The sequence below is a fragment of the Trachurus japonicus genome, chromosome 21 (assembly GCF_045865225.1).
Source record: "Trachurus japonicus isolate A0001 chromosome 21, Traja_1.0".
NCBI classification, from domain to species: domain Eukaryota; kingdom Metazoa; phylum Chordata; class Actinopteri; order Carangiformes; family Carangidae; genus Trachurus; species Trachurus japonicus.
The window spans coordinates 9794984-9821481 of NC_140927.1; the positions used below are offsets into that span (position 1 = coordinate 9794984).

The 26498-nt window shown below is 42.3% G+C and overlaps 1 protein-coding gene across 1 annotated transcript; it reads right to left on the reverse strand.

Annotated features, from left to right (window-relative positions):
• Positions 1 to 19845: 19845 nt before the first annotated feature.
• Positions 19846 to 20502, reverse strand: LOC146964774 (general transcription factor II-I repeat domain-containing protein 2-like). Its single transcript, XM_085764207.1, has one exon. The coding sequence runs from the start codon at positions 20500 to 20502 to the stop codon at positions 19846 to 19848; it is 657 nt and encodes a 218-aa protein (XP_085620333.1).
• Between the last annotated feature and the right edge of the window lie 5996 nt (positions 20503 to 26498).

Consider the following 26498-nt stretch of genomic DNA (forward strand, 5'->3'; position numbering starts at 1 on the left):
ACTTATTTTTTGACATTATTCTGTGAGCATTTCTGTTAGTATTTCCTGTCTGTACACCATCTTGAGATATATTTTTATTTTGAAATGCGTGTTCGAGGAGCAGCATCTGCTACGTAAATTTGTTTTAATTTTTGGAGGCTGAATATTAGCTTTTATGGTGAAATACTGGGTCGTTTTGCATCTCTTAGCCTCAAACAGTTATTTAACAGTCTAGAGGGGAAATCAGTCTTTGGTGGAACTGCCAGCGACTCATAAAATGTGACAAAGTGCCCGAGCCAGAAGCTGTTTTTATATAAAGGTTCACAAGCCAATAACACTGGGAATCACTGCTTTAGGGCTTGGCCACAGAGGACAATTGATAAAGCATATAGGGTGTGTTTCATCTCTTCCTGTAAAACACTGTGAATGCACTTCAACTTCGTCACATAGAAGGTGCTTTTGTCTGTCTTAATGAAAACCTGGAACTTGATGCAGTGTCCTGAATGAGTTCACTGAATGATGAAAGAAAAGAAGACTAACATAGCTGTGAAATTGTATAATTGTTATTTCCTTTTCTGGTCAGAAATGAATTAGTAATGGTTCACACTGTCAAAGCCTGCGTATGTCAGTCTAATTACACCTGACTGATGTTTGTTAGAATGCAGAGTTGTTAGAACCACAACTAGAAAACAGTAATGTTAAGATATAGAAAACATAAACAAGCACCTGTTTTATGTAGGAGCAGCTCTTACTCCGGCATACCACCATGGAAGTTAATTGTCAGAGCAGTGGCTGGCAGTATATACAAATTAGCACTGTCCTCCTGTAATCAGGAACACAGAGGACACAAACACATTATCAGGATCTCATGTAACTCTTGACTGCGCTTTAAATTAATGAAAGAACCAGCCTAGCAAGACCAATTTGATGTTTAAGCAAACAGTGTGAATCAGAGTATGTCATGCAAATCACTGCAGTTGCAGGTTATGTGTTCAATTAAAAGCTCGTCCCATCTTCATCAGACCTGATCGAACCTTCACTTAGCCTGTCAGAAATAACTTTTAGAGCATTTACACTTATGAGTTCATATAATTGTTAAATCTACTCTAATTACTTCATCATTTTACAAAAATTTTAGGCACACTCTGGATGTGTATACCTAGTAATTCAGGAAATGTTCTCCAAACCCATGTTACATATTTAACTATGAAGCAACTTCATTGGCATATGCTGACAGCAGAGAGTTAATATTCCCAACATTCTTCACATGAATCTGTCTATTCTGCTGTTCTTTTTTTCCCCACACAGTGATTCAACCTATATGCAATTTCTGAACCCTTTACTGTTGTAAACACTGTGTGCCATGGTTCTTTCCTGGGAACAATCCTCTGGTGCATGCTCCTCGCACTGAATTGAGAAAAGAAAAGATCTGCTGACAATCACCATGAACCACATGAGAGGACCACATAAAAATGCAAACATTGTAGGCTCCCGGTTAAATCTTATAAATTTAAGACTAAAATGTCCGTGGTAAAGTACTTTTGCGTTCATCATCATAATACTATTTGAGGTATACTCACCACATTAATACTGCTTTCCTTGTAATCTGTTCCATTTGGAAAACACTTATTTTTTTCTTTTCTGTGTGTGTTTTCCAAGGCCAGCTTGCCATTTTGAACGCAGTAAAAGTGAGATTGCTCCATACTTTTTTTTTTGTAAAGAAATCACAAATCATTTGCATTTAAATGAGCAGTCTTACACCTGATATGTTTCATCTTGAGCCTCAGTTGTCCCACCATCTGTGTCCATGCAGCTTCAAACAGGCTCTAAAGTAAACAAAACACAGTTTCACTTTTTTATGACATGCTCGTATTCTTATTTTCTCTTAAATTATTTGTTGGGAAAGTAAACATGACAACTCCATGGTTGGAGCACAAGGAAAATATACAAGGCACATCAACTCCCCACTTTCAACTCCTTATCAGTTAAGATTAATAAACACCACAGTATATAAACACATAATAACAAGAAAATGTACTTGTGTTTGTAAGCACATAGAAACATTCTGAGTGTATTTAAATATAGCATTTGTCAATAACGGCATCGCCTTTTTATTTGTTTCACTACATTGTCATTCAATATCCCTGTGTGCACCAGTCTCCACATATTGCTGCTCACAGGATCGTAGTTGCTGACAAATAGATTGATAAGCACTCACATCGCCTTACAAACATATTTAATCTTTACGTGCTTCTTATTAATAGCCATTACATAATAGAGGATAATGGATACCAGAAAGCCTGAGTAAAGATTAATGTCTTTAAAAGCATGTTGCCCACAAAAACATGAGAAGACCTTCTCTCTCAGGTTGTACAGCTATTAGATATCTGCAGTGTCTAATTTTGAGTGTCAGAGTGTAATTGCTGATGCCCGATCTACTGTGGTTATAGCTTGATTAAATATTCACAAACATGAGGAACCTGTTGCAACATAACTAAACAAACATATGTGCTCTCATGCATGTTGAGCTGACTGGTTGTGACCTCTGCACAGTCTGTTTATGCAATAAATATGATGAGAGGTGTATGAGACACCACACCACACTCCAGGCAAAGCTGTCACCCTGGTAGCATTCAATAAAGGGTGTCAATGATATTAGAGGCTTTTTAGCCAACTGTCACAACCATATTCAGGGGATAGTCAAGACTGCCATTGAGAGGTGCATGAACTGTAAGATGTAGCCATCTTGCACAATATCAACCACCCTCTCCACAGTATATAGGCTACTGCTGTAGGTGGCAGCTATTGTCTAATACTCACTGCAATGCAAGATTGAGAGGTTCAGGAGGTCTTTTGTCCCCACATTTATCCATCCATTGATGTACTTGCAATGCCACATGCAAGGGTTGTGGCGAGAATAAATTGAAAAAAGAAAATAATTACTCCATCCATAAAGATTCCTGGAAGAAAGCCCTCACATCCACGATAACATAATTCATGTCAGAGGTGGATGGGTGGGCTTAAAGTGAAGATTCATTAGTAGCTATATATAATAGCGAGCAGCGGGATACAGGAGTACTGTTCACATTTATCTGCATGAGGTCCGTGGGCAATGATTGCATCAGGAAATTATGTTGCTATGTGTGGGTCATTAAAGAAGAGTGAATTCAGGGGCCATATTGTTAGGAGCCTCCACACAGCAGTCCTCCTTGTGCTGCGGGCATACTGATGCTACACCTGTCTGACAAGTATGATGAGATATGAGCAATGTGGCAAAGGGGATGTGGTGTAAAATCTTGCACCAGCTTCAAAAAAGCTGTTTAAGTTACAGCTGAGATGGGGGGGGGGGCACTTCAGGCTTCATTTCGAGCCTACAGCTGTTCAATTATCTCAGAGGAAACACGTTTGCTACTCCATCCATTTTTTATGCGCTTTATTAAATGTGTGAACGGATGTTACCCCGCTTCCTGCTAAGTGACCACTCATTGTGTTTGTTAGGGAGGTGCTGACCCAACCAGCCGCTATGGGATTAGCTGAAGTTTGGTTCCACAGCTGCACTTTCGATCTCCATGCTAATCAGCAGGCTTTCTGTTCCCCAATTGCTTTCCTACTGGATGGCCTTTTGTGCACTTACATAGCAATCTCCCTCAGGTATTAGGGTGCACTGTAAGAAGCACAAAAATTTACATAGCATGTGCATGGAGGCTGGACAATTAGGTGGTCATTATGTAAGCATGGGTCACGAGTATAACTAAGATATCAAACAGTTATTCAAATAAGATATTGGTCTTTCCCAGGTAAAATTCTATCCATCCAGGTCTCAAAGGACTCATAGGCAACCTTCTGGCTTGTATTGTAATGTCCAAAGTGATTTATCTTTTCTGTTGTAAAGTCCATTGGCTGCATGGCACTGTGACATATGAGCTATAAAAGGATTCAGATGAAGTTAAAGATGCAGCAGTGACTGCAGGCTGCTGAGGAAGGCCATATCCTGCTCACGGCCAGTCAAACAAAACTAAAACCTAGAGAGGCAGTGTAGATTTCCAGGCTATCTGTCACTCTACATAAATGAGGCAATGGGCACATCACATTTGCATTTTGTTTCTCTGAAAATGTAGCCTAATTATAATGTTTGGTATGTGTTCAGTGATGCACTTGACTTCCATGAAACCAAATATGGCCAAACAATGACCTGTTCTCCTTATCCAAACAGGAAATGAAACACATGGATGTTTTGACACTGTTCTTGACACTGTTAGTGTTAAAACATGACACTGCTAATATAAAAACCTGGTCGAAAAAACACCATAGTAACAAAAAAATAAAGAAAAAGTAACATCATAGAGGCTATGTTATGTCGTATTTTCCCGATTTGAGTGACGTCGCTGCCTTATGGGGAATGGTTGGTATCATGCAGGAATTCATGCATTTTGTGTTGTACATGATTTTTGGATGGACTTGAGAAATAATTTAAATAACTTTCTTGGTGTTTCATAGGCTATATCCACCATGGCCTAACTAACTAACTAAATAACTACTGTTTTTAAGCGGAAGTAGCCTACGTCACTTATAGACACAGTCGGCAAGCAAGGAAACGTCACTTCCGGTTAGGGCCGTGGGGGAAAACAAACCGTGTCCCCCATACACACTCATGCAAAAACGCGGCATTTTAAACCTTTGTCAAAGGCTTTTTCGCCATCCTGTCTTAGTTTTAATCACATGTATATGCTGACAGAGAGCTATATTTTTAGAAACTCATCACGATCTGGGTCGATTGTTGTCCGTACATTTAAAAATATTAGGTATTTCACAGTCAGTCATATTTGTCTTCCCCCACGGCTCTGACGCTCTCTTAGTCGCCGCCGGCCGGCTCTAGACACTCGTAGACACTGCCTGAGTTATTGTGTATTATTTTGCACCGCAAATAAATTCAAAAACCACAACCTGAACTTTTATATCGGAACTTCGCTCATCTTCTCCAAACGTGTAACGCTCTGACCGGAAGTGAAGGTTGCCGACCCTGCTGACTCGGTGTAGGCTATGGCTGTGAAAACTTTATATTTTAAGATGTACGGACAGCAATCGACCCAGATCATGATGAGTTTTCTAATATATAGCTCTTTGTCAGCATATACATGTGATTAAAACTAAGACAGGACGGCGAACAAGCGTTTGACAAAGGTTTAAAATGCCGCCTTTTTGCATGAGTGTGTATGGGGAAAACGGTTTGTTTTCCCCCACGGCCCTAACCGGAAGTGACGTTTCCTTGCTTGCCGACTGTGTCTATGGTCAATATCTTTGTCCTGTTTAAAAACAAAACAAAAAAAAACCTTGTCAATTTCAAGATATCTCTCTTGTAAGACCTGATTGTGTTCCTGATTTTTTAATGAAAAAAAAAAAAAAAAAGTTTGGTTCCTTTGGCAACCCGTGACACATCTGGCTGCGTGTGCCTCCGAGGCCAGCACAGAGTCCGAACCGGTCTGTGTACAGGTGGAAGAAGTCGGGAAGCGAAGAACAAACACCGCGCAAACACCTAATTAGAAAACACTGCTGCCAAAAAAAAAAAGAAAACACTGCTGCCAAGAGTGACGCAGGCCGAGGGATAGGCCTACGACATAATCAAGAGACAGGTGTGCAGCGGTTGCTGGAGAGACGGTCGACATTTTGACAATTAGCCTAGGCTAGGCTATATTTGTTTAGCCTACGGTAAGTTATTGTCCAAAAGTGAAATATTTTGCTTTAGCTTATTTCCAAATGGATGTGATTATGCACATGATTTTTTTGGTGCATATGTCTGACGGCTTTACTGTTGCCAGGACATGTGAAGCTGAAGCTAGCTAAAACTTGGATGAAGCAGGAGGACAGACAGTGACGTTATGGAAATGTGGATAACATCGGTGGATTATCCAACTGCTGTAGAGCTGACTGACTGTTTTAGGACACCAGGAGTCAAGGTAAGATTTACTTCCCTGGAAATCTTGGAGGTTTGCATCAGATGTGGCCTCATGCTGAGGCGGAGATTAGTCTCAGGGGGAAAAGTTATGGCTTTGACGGGCATGCTTTCTTTGTGGTGGAAACTTCTTGACTTCAGTGGGTTGTAAGGAGGAGCTGCTGCTGAATAGGTGTGTTCAGAGAGTGAGACTCTCAGGATGAACTTCACTGCCATCAGACCTTCACTGCACGTCTCTTTGACATGTTTATGAACAGTGAGTGTTTTTGTATGGGCACAGTTGTATGAACTATGGTATGTTCCTTGCCAGACTGAAGGTCTGAGGGACTGAACTGAACTGTCAGTTTATGTGAGGCGGTCAGCAGAGGATGTTGGGTTAACAACCAGTTAACGCACGCCCGTACCGCCCACGGTACGGCTCCAGAAGGTGGCGCTAGCATGTTATACATTGTTAGAAAGCTTAGATCGCCCCGATCAATTCAAGACCACCCATGATTTTTTTGGTTGCTCACAGCCCTAACAGGATTAGCAGTTAGGTCGGCTAGCCGCTAAGCTAACGTATGATGCGTACATAACCTTTCAAGTCTTCCCTTTATCCACAGCTGATCTAGCCAGGCTAGCACCGCCTACTGGTTCCGGCAAATTTCATTTGCCTCAACAATGTAGTCAGGACACTAGCAATGCGTTTCGGTTTGCTCCGTCCGCCAGAGCGGACGGACCAATCAGCGAACAGACGGGTAAGTGAAGGCGATGACGTTGAACTCAAGCGCTCAAGATTAACCTATGAGTTTAACCGGTGTATAGCGCACGTGACCACCAAGCAGCAGCGATTAGTTGAAGCAAATGTAAGCAACCGCCTCCCGGAAGCAAACGAATCCCTATGGCTCGTGTTCAGACGCTTTTTGAAATGTAATGAAATAAGCGGCTGATGCATCAGGCTACAGCTGATCTACAGCGACCATCTTATGACACAAGACCGTTTGTACAGCTCACCAAGTACCCATGCTTGTGAAATATGAAATCCGTTTGCTTCTAACCGAAGTATTTTCCTCAATATGTCCATGTGTTTAGTCCAATGCGTAACGTAATACACGCGGATCAAAACAAAAACCGGCCCCGTTACCGCATTTTACGAGTTGCACGGCGATCTGTGACTACATGTGACTGAATGTTTACATCCGTGAGGTCTTCCTGCTTCAAACGACACCACTCAGTAGCCAATCGGTGGCGAGGATGGGCCGGGACATGTCTTGAAAGCCAATGAGGACACGTGACGATGAGACTGACAACGTGACTTTGAGGGTTCCCGCGGGTCCTTAAAAAGTCTTAAAAAGTCTTAAATTAAAATCTGGGTAATTAAGGTCTTAAATTGTCTTAAATTTTCTGTAAATTTGCTATTGGTATTAAATTTCCAGATGGCGCATTTAATGCCGATGAAAAAGCACAGTGGTCGCCTGTAAAACGTCTATTTGTTTGATCCCGAGTCCGTGTTTTTTTTTCTCTCTGACTTTTTATGCATTTATTTTGAAAAGACAGCTGGCGAGAGACAGGGAGGAGGGAGAGGGTAAGGAGGATTGACAAGTCAGGTTTGGAAATTCTCACCCGTCACTGGATCAAAAAAAAAAAAAATCGGTATCGTAACGACACGTAGGCCCAATATGAAATGAGTGTGAGAGACAACCCAGATAGCAAAATGACATTGAATCAACGTTGAAGTATGGTCAGGCAGCTACGTTGAATCAACATTGATTCCCGACATTTAATCAACATTGAAAGCGCTCGTTATGATAGATGTTGAATCAACGTCATATTTTCAACCATTAAGCGATACTGAATCAACACTGATTCAACGTTCATCTAAAAGCAATCTGCTGCTATATTTTTAGTTGATTTTACATTGAAAACATGTTACTGAATCGACTGTTATCTAAATGGAAGTATCTGTGTTAATTGTAGGCAGATATAAATGTTATTTTAGTCCAAAAATATGGAATCATACTAAACATATTCGAATAACTGAAAAAAGTGACAGAAAACAGGCTTTTAATATTCAAGGTTTATTCTGAAAAGGCAAGTTTATGTGAAAACATATGACTTAATTAGTTCTCCTAGTTTTATCAGTCTCCCGATCGGAGCCGTGGCACCGCACATGAAATAACAACGCTACGAGCAAAACAAAAACATAGAGCTTGATTCGGGGAACTACACATAGGAGCCATTACATTGTACAGCCAGCATTTTATTAATTATTAATGACAATAATAATCGATTTAACTTATAATGCACTTTTGATTCAAAGAAAGGCTCGCTCACCAGAGGGCATAACGTTACCTAATCCATACAGCTGTTAGTTAAAGGTGTTCAGGCCTGTTTGTAAAGAGTCCAGTCTTTGTGCTGCTGTCCTCAGCTGGATGAGGAGGCAGCTCCAGAGGTGTGTCCCCCTCCGGTGGGTCCGGAGGAGCAGCTGTCTGCGGGTGGACTGTGTGTGGAGTGATGAGTTGTTGTAGAAGGAGACGTGTGTCTGTTGATGCACTTGTGGCTGAGCAGCTGAGCAGCAGGACTTTGTAGTGGGACCGGGAGCCGGGATAGGGAGGTCCGGGGTCACGTGCTCATCTGCACGGACTCTTCCCGGCAGCGCTGTGTCCTAGACGGAGGCATGGCTCAGCCTCTCACACCTTTTAACCTACATGTAAAACAAACAAAATGTCAGGCGATTGTCATTGATTATTTTGTCACGTAAATAAGCGTTTCCCCGACACAGGACGTCCAAGCTGCTGCTGAGACGCTCCGGTCGCCGGTAATTCACAAAGCTCAGGTGGAGCTGCGCTAACGGTAGCTGCTCCAGTCACAACACAGACCAGCAGCTTTACAGTTACCGGTAGCTATGCCACTAGGTCTCACGCCGAAAACTAGTCTAAAAGCCTTTGGTGGATGTCGAATGCTATTTTAGACCGTGTATTGTATAATATTTACTCTCAAATTAACAGTTTTTATCACTCACCTGGACAGCTAAACCGAAGCTGTATGCTTGAAAACGTGCCAGTTAAAATACATCATGAACAAAATTTAATAAACTCCATTAAGCAAAAAACACAGCTAATATCTTTATAATCAGTAAAATAAAAATATTTTTAACTTACTTTAACAGGAGCAGGGTCCAGCGCTGTCAAAGAGGGGAGAGAAAAAAAAAGCCGACTGCTGCCGCCTGGCAGTTGGGATGTACAGTACCACCACTAGGTGTAAAGTGGAGCTTTGGACTGCTCCACTCCTTGCTCTCACTGTCTGAGAACAAATTGTAGACGTTTTTGTCATGAACTAGACACAAGCCTTCAGAGGATTTTAACAGTAAAAAAAAAAATCACGTCTACAGCATAAGGTGCTTAATTGAATATGTTTGACACCCCCTTCCTCTCATTATGTGGTCTCACCCAGTTCAATGCATTGAAACAGCATCAGTGAAACAATGTTGATTCAATGTTGGCATTTCTATGTACAATTTCAACCATCCTTCAATGTTGATTCAATGTCATATTTTCAACATTAAATTTTTAGAACGTTGATCTAGCATTGATTTTTCAACCATAACCAACAATCAACCTTTCTGACCATAATTCAACGTTGATTCAATGTCATTTTGCTATCTGGGAATCGTCCGTGTGTCACCGTGTCAGCTGATTATTTAGTGAGTGTGTGTGGCTGGCTGCGTTGTGTTTCACTGCTGTCTCCCAAGCAGCTAGCCTATAGCTATAGCTTGTTGATGTTTAGCGCTACCTGGAGCAACAACAACAGTCGCTGTAGCTTCTACTGAGAGCGAGTCATTACGCACGTGAGACACACCAACCGACCGCGCACATGCATAGACTGTAAGCGCACATGTCGCGGACATCGTCAAACTTCTCGCACTGTTAAAAAAAACGACTGTTGTGTTGTGTGACGGCAGATACAGAACCAGGTATTTATTTAAAGTTAGAGAGGGAGAAGGAGCGAGGTGAGCCGGGGGAGGGAGGGAGGGAGGGAGGGGTGTGTGTGTGTGTGTGTGTGTGTGTGTGTGTGTGTGTGTGTGTGTGTGTGTGTGTGTGTGTGTGTGTGTTGACTTATGCAGAGTGGAATAAAGAGCTACTGTGGTATTATCATACAGTGAGCAGGGCCGTTGCTAGGAATTCTGGGCCCCCTGAAAGAATACTAAAGTGGGCCCCTGACTTTTCCACTTTTTTTAGACTACATATTATCATTTTTTATTTAGCCTACTTTGTTTTGATGCTAATGCAGCATTACTATGAGTATTAGTCAGGGTCTTATGCAGAAAAATTCAGTCATAAAGATTAGACTACTGGGGTTTTTTTGTGGGCCCTATACATGGGCGCTGGCCCCCTAGAATTATCATCACCTTTCTCACCTATACAACGGCCCTTACAGTGAGAGTTTGATATCATGATATGTCTTACAATACTGCAGTGAATATCATAGGCTTGTTATTGAGGTATTGTAATACTAGGGATGTAACGATATGAAAATCTCACAATTGCGATTTTCATATCGTTACATCCCTAGTAAAAGAGCAGAAAAATAGTGGGGTGATACTGTTACTCAACAATAAAAATTAAACGTGAGTGAAGAAATAGAGCATTTTCTAAATATTTTATGTGGTGGTACCGTTCCGTTCAAAATCAAACAAATTACAGTACAAATACCACAATTGTAGGCTACACTTGCAAAATGGTGGCGGAAACATAGGTAGAACAGGTAGAATTTAGAACCCCCCCCCCCTATCGTTCATGTTGCAGTCACTTTACCTTGGACCATGTGGGAAAGTGGGTTTTTTTTTCCATTTGCGTTTATTGTTTAGTTGGTCTTAAATTTCATTTCAAGTGGCATTAAAAAAGTCTTAAAAAGTCTTAAATTTAACTTTACTTAAGCTGCAGGAACCCTGTGATTGACAGCTGCTTGAGCCAATAGAAATTGTCCGTGAAATGAAGCCGATAACCTTTTAGCCAATAGTCTGAGGTTTTCAACGGTGTATGACACTACGCCATCACGTTTGGTTGCTGATAAACAAACCCCCGTGTATCCGACGTGCGCGCCACCCGCTCCGCCGCATAGAAATACACAATGCAGATAGGCGTATAGTTCTATAATCCACTGCTTTTAGGGGTGCGCCCTCTACTGCGCGCCAGGAGTTTAGCGGTTGTATTTTTTTTGTTTCTTTTGGTCTTTTGACTTGAAATTTGGACTGTAGGAAGCCAAGACCTGTGGCTGTGGCCTAATTGTGTCTATAGCCTGCTGAGAGGTCCCTGAATGTCTGTACCCATGTCATTCTATAGGCAAACCTATGGGCGGGGAAACAATTTAATCATTCTAACCTTTGCCATTTTTGTCAGTAAAGTCACAAAATCAAAAAAACACCTTAACAGTAATCCTGAGAGTGTTACCTTTACAATGATACCAGGCACATCTTTGAATCTTAAACTATGTGGGATCTGTGCTGCTCACAACTTGGGCATGGCGTTATGGCAAAAAACATGAAAAATAGGGGCGTGCATTAAGAGGTTAACTTGATGGACTTAAAGGTGTACTGGATAATAATCATCCACCTTTTCAGCAGCAGTGTTATGAAAAGAGTTTTGTCCATGACTTTTGTCCTGTAGCTAAAACTCGTTGTTAAATCCAGGAAACAAGGGCCTACAGTAGTGATCTTCCTTCAGTCTTCTCAGATCTTGATATCCCTCTTTAGTTTCCATCTTTTGTTGTCTGTCTCTGTCTCTTCCTTATCTATTTCTCACTGTTTTCACATCCTTGCCTTTTACTGTTTATTGTCCACTATCCCTGTCCTTCACATCCCTCTAACTACAAGATGGCTGCCTTGCTGCGAAACATAAAACTGAACTTTCTGATTTTTCATACATGTATGTTTACATTTGTTGTGCCTGTTGTTATACAATTATGAATTATGTTACTTTTATTGACTACTTCATATCCACTGAAATGGTCCTGGTCCATTAATATTGTTCATAATCTCAGTCAGTGTGGCATTTTAGTGCAGTGGTTGTTGTCTTACAGCAAGAAGGTTCTTAGTTCTCTCTCTGGGTTCTCCAGCTTCCTGCTTTGGTCCAAAGTTGTGCACATTATGTCTGTTGACGACTTCAAATTGCCATGTGTGTGATTGTGAGCATGTGAGGTTGTGTGTCTCTCTATGTAAGCCCTGTGACAGACTAGTGACCTGTCCCAGGTGTGAACCTGCTTGCCCTATGTCAGATGAGATTGGCCCCAGCCCCTCTGGAACTGATGAGTGGTATAGCGATTGGTAGGGATTGATAATCTGAGCCAGCTATCTGTGCATCACTTGATGAGTGGAAACAGTAGGCTGTGGGGTGTGGAATCAGCTTTTTGGAATCAGTCCTTTTCTTTAACCAGCTATTGTCCGCAGCCTCTAAAACTATATTTAATCTCCTTTATAACATGTGTCATTTGATCGTTTATCCTGGTGCCAGACTTTTTTTATTTTTTATTCTGTGATGGCAAAAATTCAAGGAGCCAGCAGTCATTGAGAGACAATAAATGAACCAGGTCCTGTTTGCAGTCCAGAACTATTATGTCCAGTGCTTCTTTCTCCCTGCAGGCCACACACCATCACACACACATACAGAGACACAATACAGAATCTGTGCCAGCAGCCTCCAGCATTCACACAATAGGATTACAGATATATCAACAAAGGTTAACAATTTCGATGCTTAGCTGTGCTGTATTGTGCTACTTACAGTAGTTGCAGGCGACGTTACCCTGTCCTTGGAACAAGAAGTAGTCTTTTCCGCTGTTGCATTTAATTAAAGCCCAGTGAGCTTGTGTCCTTCTGTGGCTTCTTTTGCTTGAAAACATAAGGCTAAGTGTTTTAGCTGCTGGCGCTTAAGTAAACTTGTACACACTCAGTTAATCCTGATTTTGAGGAAAAGATGAGTGCTGCAGTCTGCTGTGAGTATAGGCCAGAAGAGAGCTGTGGTTCCAGGTAGCATCAGTGCTAACCTGGTGATGAAGGCGTCATATTTTCCCCGGAGAGGGCCAGAGAAAGAGTGAGGTATAAGGAAAGGGAAATGGCAGGATTTTACCACCATTCTCTGGCCAGTTCAGTCCCCAGGGGAGGCGAAGTAAGTTCAACAAACAAACAAGTTATTTCTACTATCTTAAATGCAGCAACAAAAAAAAAATAGTGGCACGAACGTGGTCACAGGCGAAAGTTTTCTACTTGAAATACTCTCACAGCGGAAGGTTACCAAACAGATGAAAATATGTATGAAAGAGCGCTTCAGCAGAATACTGATTAGATAGTGGGATTAAGTTGGATTTGTGGCAGGGATGAAATCGTCATCTTCATCTTTATCCCTTGCTCTTCCTCCATCCTGTGTGTGTGTTGTAAGGCTTAGAACATAGCTTTGACTTTGTCACCTTTGTGCTGGGTTTTCTATTTTTTTTAGCCTTGCTGGTGGCATCGCTTTAGGGATGGTGATGTTGGTTTTTCAGTCCATCTGTTTTACTGCTTTTTTCTCAGTGCAACACTTTGCTTCAGAGTGAAAAATATTATTGGATGGACTGACATGAAAGACATTTAGGTTCCCCAGAGCAAGACTTTGATGAGTCTCCCTCTTTTCGTCTCGCACCAACAGCTAAAAATGTCCACTTATCAAATACTTTCATGAAAGTGTACCTCTAAAGGACAAGGATTAGGCTCCTGTCAGCCTCCTCTGCACTTCATTATAAATTAGCATGCTAACATGATAAAAGTTGATCCTTGTCACAGGTACATCTTCGATTATGACATTCCAGTCAAAACTGAAGAAATCCTGGGGTCTTCACTGAATGTGAATGAGAGGTGATGTGAGAGTATTCCCCAAATCAGAATTAGACAAGAATATTGATACTCCTCGCATACGCATGTGAGGAATCAGCCACTGTTTATCAGTCCTGTGTCCACAAATCGAGGGACCAGAATTTCAAAACCTTCAAGTTACAAAATGATAATGTGTTTTGCTTCTGGCAGAAATAGAGAGGGAAGCTGGAGGCCTCATGAATTCTGTCAAAACACACTGGAAAACAAATCCTCTCTGCTCAGGATGAAAGCAGTACTCTTGATCTTGCTGTATATCGTGTCTGTCGATCTAATAACTGTGAAAGATGGATTCTTGATTAGGAGAGCAAAAAGAAGCTCATTGTCACCTTAAAGGCAGGGAAAAAAATGTAACAAAAGATTCTCAATACAGATGATAACTAGAAAATAACAGAATGCACAACACAATGAAGCAATAGCTCTTTATTAATCTTTCCCTATGTTGTTATTTTAGCCAGGGTCATCAGTCAATGCAGGAGGATGCTCACAGCACAGCCCACAATGCTGCTGTGCAATATTATATTCTAGAAGAATGGTAAAGGAGAATAAATAAATATATGGATCCTGATCCTGTCCTGACACAATGGTGGGCACAGGAAGACAGGGAGGAAAAACACCAGATAAAGAGTTTTTTCCAAGACCTGGATTACATTCATTCTTCTACCCTCACCCTTACAGTATGTGTATGTGTGAAAGTTCCAAGTGTTCTGTGACCATATAGTATAACCCTGCCCAAGCTGCCCAGTATCTGAGTGTCCATTGTCAAGACATGAGCTGGTTCAGTGAATGAGAGTGTCCTCAGTTGGAGAATGGAGATTTCTGAGTGGTTGCTTTGTGCAGATAATGGATTACATTTATAGCGCTTGATGGAAGCGTGGCTGCCATTTCGCACCAAATGGCCCCTCCAACCACCATGATCATGACCATGATCATTCATACGCATGCACACGAGCCAAGTTGGGTAAGGTGTCTTGCCCAAGGACACTACGACAGAGCCTGGCCACTGCCGCCCCATGTTGTAAGACACACAGATGTTGTAAGACACACACAGGCACTGCCCATCACCTGACTAATACCAGATGGTGGCAGCATGATACTACTGGGGGACTGGGAGACTGGTTAGAATCTAGGGAAGGATGAATGCAGCCAAATACAGGGAGGTCCCTGAAGAAACTCAGAGCCTGTGACTGGGGGTAATGGTTCACCTTTCAGCACAACAATGACCTGAAGCACACAGCCAAGAAAACGCTGGGACAGGCATGTGCAGATAAGCCTGCCCTTTTGGCCTCAGAATAGATAAGTGCCCTTTTTTTCTCTGTTTCTTTTTATTTCTTGTCTTAATTTTATCTTTCAGTTTGTAAATTTAGCCCATGGTCATGCCCTCAATTCAGTTACCAACTAAAAGCATGGTGTGGCACTTGAGAACTGCATTTGAGGTCTAATTCTTCAAGAAGCACAAGCCCCTGCTCCTACCTCCCCGGCTTCCCTTGTCACAACCACCTAAGAGAGAGAGACAAAGAAGAGAAGAGACAGAATATTTGTCCTGTTGTGTCTCTCGCTGCACACAACAGCTGTGTGTTCCCTGTCCTTACTAAAAAAAAAGCAGATTTTTATGAGAGTGGGTCTTCGTCTCTAACTCCCTATGTAGAAGTGGCTGGTTTGCTCTGTTAAAATTACAGTAATACAAGTCAACACTTTTCTGTAAGTGTTTGAGACTCTATCTTTTATTGCTGTGCTGCGGTAGTATTGCTGGTGTTTTTTGTGGTGAGTCACTTGAAGTTGAGCCACTGACAGCTAGTCTGCTGCTAGTGTTACAACTGGAAGCAGCTGTAATAATTACTTACTTATGGAATAGAAGCTGACCATGTCACAGTTCTTCCTCAGAACCCCGTCTTGTCTGACCATTCTTTAATAACATTTGAATTTACTTTAACAAATTATATCCTACCTGGGAAAAAATCCCGCTACAGTAGATATCTATCTGACACTGCTGTTTCTAGATTTAAAGAGCCTATTCCAGCAGAGCTTGCTGCCACATCCTGTAACAATATTATGGGCAGTTATGCTGATTTCACCCCCACACAGGTGGACTATCTTGTGGATAGCACTGCAGCAGCACTCCTTGTGACACTTGATGCTGTAGCTCCCCTGAAAAAGAAAGTTATCAACCAGAAAAGAATAGCTCCCTGGTACAGCCCAAACTTGCGCGCTTTGAAACAGAAGACCAGACAGCTGGAAAGGAAAACACATTCCAGCCAACATGAGGAAGACCGTCAAGCCTGGAAGGATAGTTTATTAATATATAAAAAAGAACTCCGTAATGCTAGAAGCAATTACTATTCATCTTTAATAGAAAAGAATAAGAACAACCCCAGGTTCCTTTTCAACACTGTGGCCAGGCTAACCAAGAACCATAGTGTCGTTGAGCCATCCATCCCTCCAACTCTCAGCAGTAATGACTTCCTAACTTTCTTTACCGAAAAGATAGTTAATATTAGAACAAAAATTGCCAGTAATGGAGCACAGATTACGGTACCCATAGAAGCACCTCCCAGACTTGGTACACACTTGGACAGCTTCTCTCCCATCGACCTGTCAGACCTAACTTCTGCAATTACTTCTTCCAAGTCAGCCACATGTCTGCTGGATCCAGTCCCGACAAGACTACTTAAGGATGTCTTCCCCTTAATTAACATTTCTTTTCTGAACCAAATCAATCTTTCCTTAGCCACAGGCTACGTGCCACAGGCCTTCAAGGTGGCTGTCATTAACCCTTTACTTAAAAAACCTTCTCTTGACCCAGATGTCCTAGCCAACTATCGGCCTATATCCAACCTTCCTTACATCTCTAAGATCCTTGAGAAGATTGTCCTGGAGCAGCTACATGAACATCTGCACAGCAACGAGCTCTTTGAAGCTTTCCAATCTGGATTCAGAGAACACCATAGCACTGAAACAGCACTTGTCAAAGTCTCTAATGATCTTCTTATAGCTTCAGACAGAGGTCTCGTCTCTGTACTTGTACTTTTGGACCTCAGTGCTGCATTCAACACCATCGACCACAGCATCCTGCTGCAGAGACTAGATCATGAAATTGGGATTAAAGGACCTGCCCTAAAATGGTTTAAGTCATACTTATCTGACAGGTTTCAATTTGTTAATGTTAACTCTTTGAGTGCCAGCCCTTTCATAAAATGGTCAGTGCCATGTGCCAGCGTTTCGGGGCATTTTGAGTAATATTTTAAGACAAAGAGAATATTTTGTATTATGACTCTGAAAACACAATATAGCTCAAAGGAAAGAGGAGACTCTCTATTTAACTAGCAGGGATGCAAACAGCGCGCCGAAAAGCGAAACTCGCTTTTTTCATGACCAATTAGGTGACTTGTGTGAATCGTTCAGATCCGAAGAGTTTTTGTTTTTGGGAGGGGGGGGTCTCAGCGTCTCAGCTGGGGTCAGTAAAATGTTTTTCTAACAGGTTGACAGTGACAATCACGTGAAACTGAGGCGAACTTATTCATGGTTGTCTTTGATTATACCGATAACAGCCGACCTCCAATGTAGACGCGACGTGCGCGCTCATTAAAGCGGCGCGTATCCGCGTGCATTCGGTGCGACGGCGACGCCGTTTTTCCCCCCTTCCCGTCCGTGGAGCTGTGCGCCGCGGATGTGCACGGTTCCCTACGTTGCTGTGTCAGGCAGGTGTTTCCACGGAGCTCTGCCCCGTTTCAGAGGTGAAGGAAGCCCTGAGTGGAAAGACGTCGCCTCCGCGATGTAGAATGTGTTCAATTAAAGTGAAACTAACACATTATATAGGCCTATATGTCCATTACACACTGAATGAAACATCCCATGTCTTTATTTATTCAGTTTATTTTAATAGTAACAATCAGTGAAGACCTAAAATTCAGTATCTCCAAAATTGAAGTATTGCAAAGGATCTTTTTTTTAAAAGCATTTTTAATATAGAAATGTTGGCCTTCTGAAAACTATGTCTATAATCAATCAATCAATACTTGGTTGAACTACTGGAACTTGACTTTTCCCCATGATATTGTAATGTAATCATTTGTTAATGGTGAGCCCCCCCCCCCCCCCACGCCAGACAATTCCTCTCTTTTTTGGTCCTGACCCGTTTGCATCCCTGAACTAGGGAAAAAACCATTTGTTTGTACCTTGTTCCATTCTTAATTTATCTTAAGTTGAATAGAGCCTGGTTGCACCAAAAAGACCACTTTTTTTCTAGAAAGCTGAGAAAAATGCATTTTTGTGAAAGAGAGTCTCTCAAGAAAAACAGTGATTTATCCGTTTTAATTTTGGCTTCAAAAACATGTAAGACATCTGAAAATTTCATTTCACATGTTTTTTCATTGTACAAAAAAAAACAAAAACTAAAATACAACAAGTAGGAGTCTTACTCTGCAGAGTGATGCCTGCTCTCCTACTCCTCCTGCAGTTGCTGCCCCCTCACCCTCTCCTAACCCCCTCCTGCCTCCTCCGATCACTTCATGCTGGAGCTATGCTAATAGCATCCGTGGCTAAGCTTTCCTCCAGCTCCACGTTACACTTGTTCCAGGCTCTGCCCGTCGTTTTCCTCTAGAAATAGAAACTTTTCCCAACTTTTTTATCTCTGTACCGATCGCACTCGTCTTCTCCTTCCTCTTCACTTCTTGCTCTGATCTACAGTCTTCTTCGTTCTACACATCCGAGAAGCCCCAAAATTACTCACAGTGTGCGCAACAGCGTCCCCATTTACCAGCCGCAGAAAAACTGCATTTGACGTATATGTACGTCAATGGCACTCAAGCGTTGGATTTTGATTGACGTATATATACGTCAATGGCACTCAATGAGTTAATAACGACCATTCAGAGTATAGCAGAGTTACGTATGGTGTACCGCAGGGTTCAGTCTTAGGGCCAATCCTCTTCATTCTTTACATGCTCCCATTAGGTGGCATCATCCGGAAGCACTCAATCAATTTTCACTGTTATGCGGATGATACGCAACTCTACTTGTCCATGGAGCCAGATGACAGAAGCCGCCTCATCAATCTGCAAGACTGTCTGAAAGACATTAGATCCTGGATGTCCTTAAACTTCTTGCTACTGAATTCAGATAAAACTGAGGTCATTGTGTTTGGACCTAAAGATCTCAGGGACACTTTCTCTAATCAGATCGCTACTCTAGATGGCATCACCCTGACCCCGAGTACAACCGCGAGGAACCTTGGAGTCATTTTTGACCAGGACCTTTCCTTTAGCTCCCACATAAAACACGTGACTAGGACCGCCTTCTTCCATCTGCGCAGTATCACTAAGATTAGGAATATCCTCTCCCAGAGTGATGCTGAGAAACTAGTGCATGCATTTATCACTTCTAGGCTAGACTACTGCAACTCTCTCCTGTCAGGATGTCCGAAAAACTCTCTAAAGCAGGGGTCTCAAACTCAAATTACCTGGGGGCCACTGGAGGAAGAGCCTGGCTGAGGTTGGGCCACAAGTACTCAAGTATTTCTTAAAAAGGGTGTTTAGTATTAAAAAAAAAAAAAAACGGTTCCAATTTTCTCAATATTTATTAACAGTTCATCAACAGTTCAACAACATTCTCAAAGTGCATAAACAGAACATAAATAAGTTCCTCTGAAAAAAAATATATATATTTTTTTTAATTTAACCTTTTTTTTAATTTAACCTTTTAGAAAACAACTGTTCCAACCTTCACAGTATTTATTATTACATAACAGTTCCTCAACAGACATTTATTATTATTATTATTAAATTTGTATTGCACTGTCAACAATCTCAAAGTGCATGAACAGTAATTATAAACATAAATTCCTCTGAAAAAAAATTAATTTTAATTTTACCTTTTTTACCCAGGGAAGTAAGAACAAGTCTCTTTTTTAAAGTGAACAATGAACAGTTCTTCAGAACATAGGACTCTCTTGTCTACTTTTTGCAGCCAGAGACCTGACAGCGCTTCCTCTCACACAGCTGAGCCACATTTGGCTTGAGGGAAGAGGCGGTTGAAACTCTCAGTATGGTTGGAGATGTGCATCAGTAAGTCTGCTCCTGTGCTTGGACTTGTTGAAGTTAATGGTGGAGAAGAGCTTTTCACATAGATATGTGCTCCCAAAAAGGCACATGGTCCTCTTGAACATCCTGGACAGCTCAGGGAAGGTGTCGGGCAATTCTCTCATAAACTGTCCAAGCTTCTCTTCATTCCCATTCACATCCCTGAACTTTGCTTTGAGATCAGAACTGCACTGTAGGTCAATGAGCTCCATTTGAAGCACAGGGGGAGCATCTTCCACATCAAAGGAAAAGGGGTTGGCAAAAATCTGAAAGATGGACTTGTGTGTTTTAAAGTCTGCAAACCTGTGATTAAACTCCTCCTGTAGCTTCACAATGGCTTCAACATACTCCTCACAACTGAATGGTGTACCTTTGTCTGCAAGTGCCTTGCATGCTGGGAAGTGGCAGAGGTTTTTCTGAGAGACCTGGGTTTTCCATAAGACCAGTTTTGTGGAGAACGCTTTCACATTATCATAGGCAGCGCTGACCAGCTGGCCTGGGCCCTGTAGCTTCTTGTTGAGCGCATTCAGCTCATGTGTGATATCGACCAGAAAAGCGAAGTCCATGAGCCACTTTGGGTCACTTAGCTCAGGAACCTCCATCCCATCCTGCTCCATGAAGGCTTTCACTTCATTCCTTAACTAGAAGAACCGCTTTAGCATGTTCCCTCTGCTGAGCCAGCGGACCTGAAATCAAATTAAATTAAATTAAATTAATTGTCTTCATACACTAACAGGTAAGAAAGAGAAGGAAAAGAAAAAGAAAGAATAACAGTAACCTAACAGAAAAAGAACACTTAACTAAAAATCAGCTAAAAAGAGACGTGTGTGTGTGTGTGTGTGTGTGTGTGTGTGTGTGTGTGTGTGTGTGAGTGAGGAGCAGAGGAAGAAGTGAGAGCTGTCAGATAAGTTTGTGTTATGTTGTTGTAGTTACGTCGGGTCGGACGCTACAATATCAATAACAACATGTGCTTAACATCGACGTCGGACGCGAAATAGCCGCGGAGCGGAGCAGTTTCCTTTCGGCCCCGTTAACCGATTGTGCCAGATGAGCCAGAGCGCGCACCTCTGCGCCAGGCTCGCGGTGCGCGATTTGTGTTTATTCATCTTCACAGAGCGCAAGAGAGATTAACACACACATTGACACAGGCTACACACACACATTCGGGCTACACATAGCCACAGACCAACACAGTCTCACCCCTTTGCGTCAAACGGTTGACGCTTGGTCAAGGCCCCTTACGTCAATATACTGACGTGGAGGGGGTACCCTCGAGGTCGTTTCTCGACGAATAGGGCCACTCATAGACTTGAATGCAAATCCCTCATCGTCGGATTTTGACGAAGGGGGGCGGGACCGTTTCTCCCTCACTCCCAGTGCGTCAACAGCCTGACGAACGGTCACTGTCCCTCCTCGTCACATGCCTGACTCATTAGGTGCCCGTTTTTCGTCAGGTTTTGACGCGCTCGGCTTTCAGTTGATTCCAATGCAGTTCCCTTCGCGGCGATATGTGACGCTCAGAGCAAGTGATCCAGCCGACCGGCTGCGGCACTGACAGACGCTGTGAGCAGAGGATAACTTTTTTATTTTTATTTTTTTTTTAACTTTTCCTTAAATCTTTATTGAACCTGATGCTGCTGTGTCTGACGTAGCTTTCGGCAAGGACGTCCTTTCGGTTATTTATTTATTTATTTAGTGATCATGGTGTTTGGTGCAGAATAATCAATCAATAAATAAATAAATTACGTCCTTGTCGGAAGCTGCGTCAGACCAGGAGGGGGAGGGGGGTTGTGGATTCTACAGGTGAAGACCACTTCCGCGTTCAAAAAGCTGCTCTGTTTAATCAATATTCTGAAGAAAGATCTGATTATTAGCCATAACGCTGTAACCATCCAAGGAAGACTGTGTAACAATATTATGTGCTTCTGCTGAGTCCAAAAGCCCTGTGTAATATCAACTTTATTTTAAGAAAACACGCTTTGTTTCCAATGTCATATCACGGAGAAGCACTACATTACCCATAATCCTCATATTTATCAGCGACGTGTCTGATTGGTTGAGCTTGCTGTTACCAGCAAATGAAAAAATAAAACAAATTGAGCTTATATTATTTTCTTAGTAACTAAAAGGTCTTAACATCTTTTTTGTTTTCAACATTGAATAAAAAAAGGGTGCTATATTGTTAAAATTCAACAATAAAGTGCATAAAATTTGGCTTGACTTCTTTCTTTTTTTCTTTTTTTTCATAATTTTCACCAGCATCTTTCTGGTCCACATCACATCATATTTATTGTAATTTTTAATTCAATGAGTGACATTTTATTTTTTATCTGAAAAACATTATTATGAATTCAAGGGTCAGAGGTCACTGATTAGTGTTAAATTTAACCTTTTTGACCCTGTTTCCTTGAATAAATCACTAAGACTTTGATGCGGGAAGCTGAGATTTTGATTTGATTTTGTTCAGAGCACTAGGGACAAAGTTTCTGTAGAATTTCAGACCTGTCGGACGTCCAGAAGGGTCACAGCTGACCGTCCAGGCTCGTTTCTCGGCCTTCAAAGCCTAGATTTAGAAGCCTTTTGTCTAATAACGTCTACATCCTTGGGGTTATAAGGCTGAAAGTTTCATGCATTTGTCCGGGGGCCTAAGGCCATCCACCGTGTGCAGTTTCAAACCCGTGCGACCTTCACAAGTGTCAAAGGTCACTGATCTGTGACCTTTTTGACCCTGTTTCCTTGAATAAAACACCAAGACTTTGATGCAGGAAGATGAGCTTTTAAATATGTGGTCCAGAATGTCTAGTAGATTGTGTGTGCAAAAGATTCAGAGCTCTGTGACATTCAGAAGGGTCACAAATAGCCAAAAAGCAATGCTCCTTTCTCTGACCTCATATTAAAGGAGAAATGCAATTCTTTAATAGCTTCCAGATGCTTTGGCCTATCAGGCTGAATTTTTAGCTAAAGGAGCTGGTGTACGATCAGGAAGTAGGGGAGCTGTGCATAAAGCCAATTGGTAAGTGTCAAAGGTCACAGGGGTCAAACATCAAAGTGAATCCAGCCATTCCTGCTTTTTCTCAACAAAACATACACGCTTTAAGTTATCATCATGAAATATTAATAGGTTGTATATCAGAGAGTCCTCTATCAGAATATTTTGGTCCCGTTGCTCGGGGGGCCACTTGGCTTTCTCATGCTCCCACAGAGTTGGGTCTCGGGGTGATGGATAAGGGCCTCACCATGAGTCCACAGGCCAAGTTTCAAGTGATTTGGTCGGTTTCTATGGAAACGGCGGCCTCAAGGATACAGAGGAATGCGACTGTTTGAAGCCCCGCCTCTCGAAAAGTAATGGCTCGATCAGGACCAAACACACATCTACGCGTTCGTCTTGGGCCCCCGAACCATATATTACGAAATCAGAACTGTACGACTTTTGGAAATGTGTTTTGTCTATTTCGGCTTTTCAGACTCAGAGTCTGTCAGACTTAAAGCTTGAGAGACCCTCTTAGTCAGAAAAGCCGAAATAGACAAAACACATTTCCAAAAGTCGTACAGTTCTGATTTCGTAATATATGGTTCGGGGACCCAAGACGAACGCGTAGATGTGTGTTTGGTCCTGATTGAGCCATTACTTTTCGAGAGGCGGGGCTTCAAACAGTCGCATTCCTCTGTATCCTTGAGGCTGCCGTTTCCATAGAAACCGACCAAATCACTTGAAACTTGGCCTATGGACTCATGGTGAGGCCCTTATCCATCACCCCGAGACCCAACTCTGTGGGAGCATGGGAAAGCCAAGTGGCCCCCCGGGGCCCCCTGGGGCCCCTAGAGCAACGGGACCAAAATATTCTGATAGAGGACTCTCTGATATACAACCTATTAATATTTCATGATGATAACTTAAAGCGTGTATGTTTTGTTGAGAAAAAGCAGGAATGGCTGGATTCACTTTGATGTTTGACCCCTGTGACCTTTGACACTTACCAATTGGCTTTATGCACAGCTCCCCTATTTCCTGATCGTACACCAGCTCCTTTAGCTAAAAATTCAGCCTGATAGGCCAAAGCATCTGGAAGCTATTAAAGGGGAACTAAACCCCTCAGTTTTGGATGACGTGCTCTAAGCTTGAAATTCAAAAATTGCCTTGATTATGGGCGGGACTCCTGAGCACTCTCCGATCCCCCCTCCCCCTCCCCCCTGCGCCCCATTCACACCCGCGAAATCACACAAAAGAGAAAAAAAAGTAATAGACACACATCGACACTTCTGCTAGCGCTAACGAGCTACTAACGAGCTACTCTAACAGCACTAGTAGCGCGGACACTACTAGGAGAGGACACCAGAGCCGTGACACAGCATCTACAGCCGATCCGCCGGCTCGTTAACTCGTTAACGGCTCGTTAGCGCCGGCCGCACTAACGATTCCCATTCAGGCAGCTGTTAGCAGCCGTTAGCGGCAGCAGAGCAGCTAGAGCGCCTAGCAACCGTTAGCCGCAGCAGAGCAGCTAGAGTGCCTAGCAACCGTTAGCGGCAGGCAGCAGCCGGTGCTGATTGGTCGGGGAGCTGGTGGCCGGTGACGAAAGCTGCCTCCAAAACGTCATCTGCCTCCATCTCAGCCAATAGAAAAATTCGATTGTAATAGCCGTGTTTCAACCCATAGAGGGCAGTCACTCTACATTTTTACTACAAAATACACCAAATTGAAATATTTTGACTAAAATGTCAAAAGTTGGACCAGAATCAACTGACAACACTACCTTATACCCAAATACATTTGTTTTCAGCAGAAAAAAGTGGTTTAGGGGTTTAGTTCCTCTTTAAAGAATTGCATTTCTCCTTTAATATGAGGTCAGAGAAAGGAGCATTGCTTTTTGGCTATTTGTGACCCTTCTGAATGTCACAGAGCTCTGAATCTTTTGCACACACAATCTACTAGACATTCTGGACCACATATTTAAAAGCTCATCTTCCTGCATCAAAGTCTTGGTGTTTTATTCAAGGAAACGGGGTCAAAAAGGTCACAGATCAGTGACCTTTGACACTTGTGAAGGTCGCACGGGTTTGAAATTGCACATGGTGGATGGCCTTAGGCCCCCGGACAAATGCATGAAACTTTCAGCCTTATAACCCCAAGGATGTAGACGTTATTAGACAAAAGGCTTCTAAATCTAGGCTTTGAAGGCCGAGAAACGAGCCTGGACGGTCAGCTGTGACCCTTCTGGACGTCCGACAGGTCTGAAATTCTACAGAAACTTTGTCCCTAGTGCTCTGAACAAAATCAAATCAAAATCTCAGCTTCCCGCATCAAAGTCTTAGTGATTTATTCAAGGAAACAGGGTCAAAAAGGTTAAATTTAACACTAATCAGTGACCTCTGACCCTTGAATTCATAATAATGTTTTTCAGATAAAAAATAAAATGTCACTCATTGAATTAAAAATTACAATAAATATGATGTGATGTGGACCAGAAAGATGCTGGTGAAAATTATGAAAAAAAAGAAAAAAAGAAAGAAGTCAAGCCAACTTTTATGCACTTTATTGTTGAATTTTAACAATATAGCACCCTTTTTTTATTCAATGTTGAAAACAAAAAAGATGTTAAGACCTTTTAGTTACTAAGAAAATAATATAAGCTCAATTTGTTTTATTTTTTCATTTGCTGGTAACAGCAAGCTCAACCAATCAGACACGTCGCTGATAAATATGAGGATTATGGGTAATGTAGTGCTTCTCCGTGATATGACATTGGAAACAAAGCGTGTTTTCTTAAAATAAAGTTGATATTACAAAGGGCTTTTGGACTCAGCAGAAGCACATAATATTGTTACACAGTCTTCCTTGGATGGTTACAGCATTATGGCTAATAATCAGATCTTTCTTCAGAATATTGATTAAACAGAGCAGCTTTTTGAACGCGGAAGTGGTCTTCACCTGTAGAATCCACAACCCCCCTCCCCCTCCTGGTCTGACGCAGCTTCCGACAAGGACGTAATTTATTTATTTATTGATTGATTATTCTGCACCAAACACCATGATCACTAAATAAATAAATAAATAAATAAATAACCGAAAGGACGTCCTTGCCGAAAGCTACGTCAGACACAGCAGCATCAGGTTCAATAAAGATTTAAGGAAAAGTTAAAAAAAAAAAAAGTTATTCTCTGCTCACAGCGTCTTTCAGTGCCGCAGCCGGGTCGGCTGGATCACTTGCTCTGAGCGTCACATATCGCCGCGAAGGGAACTGCATTGGAATCAACTGAAAGCCGAGCGCGTCAAAACCTGACGAAAAACGGGCACCTAATGAGTCAGGCATGTGACGATGAGGGACAGTGACCGTTCGTCAGGCTGTTGACGCACTGGGAGTGAGGGAGAAACGGTCCCGCCCCCCTTCGTCAAAATCCGACGATGAGGGATTTGCATTCAAGTCTATGAGTGGCCCTATTCGTCGAGAAACGACCTCGAGGGTACCCCCTCCACGTCAGTATATTGACGTAAGGGGCCTTGACCAAGCGTCAACCGTTTGACGCAAAGGGGTGAGACTGTGTTGCCACAGACACACAGCTGAGGGTCCGAGGCGCTTGCTGACCGGGCGGCAAGGAGAAATGCGTATCTGGTGGT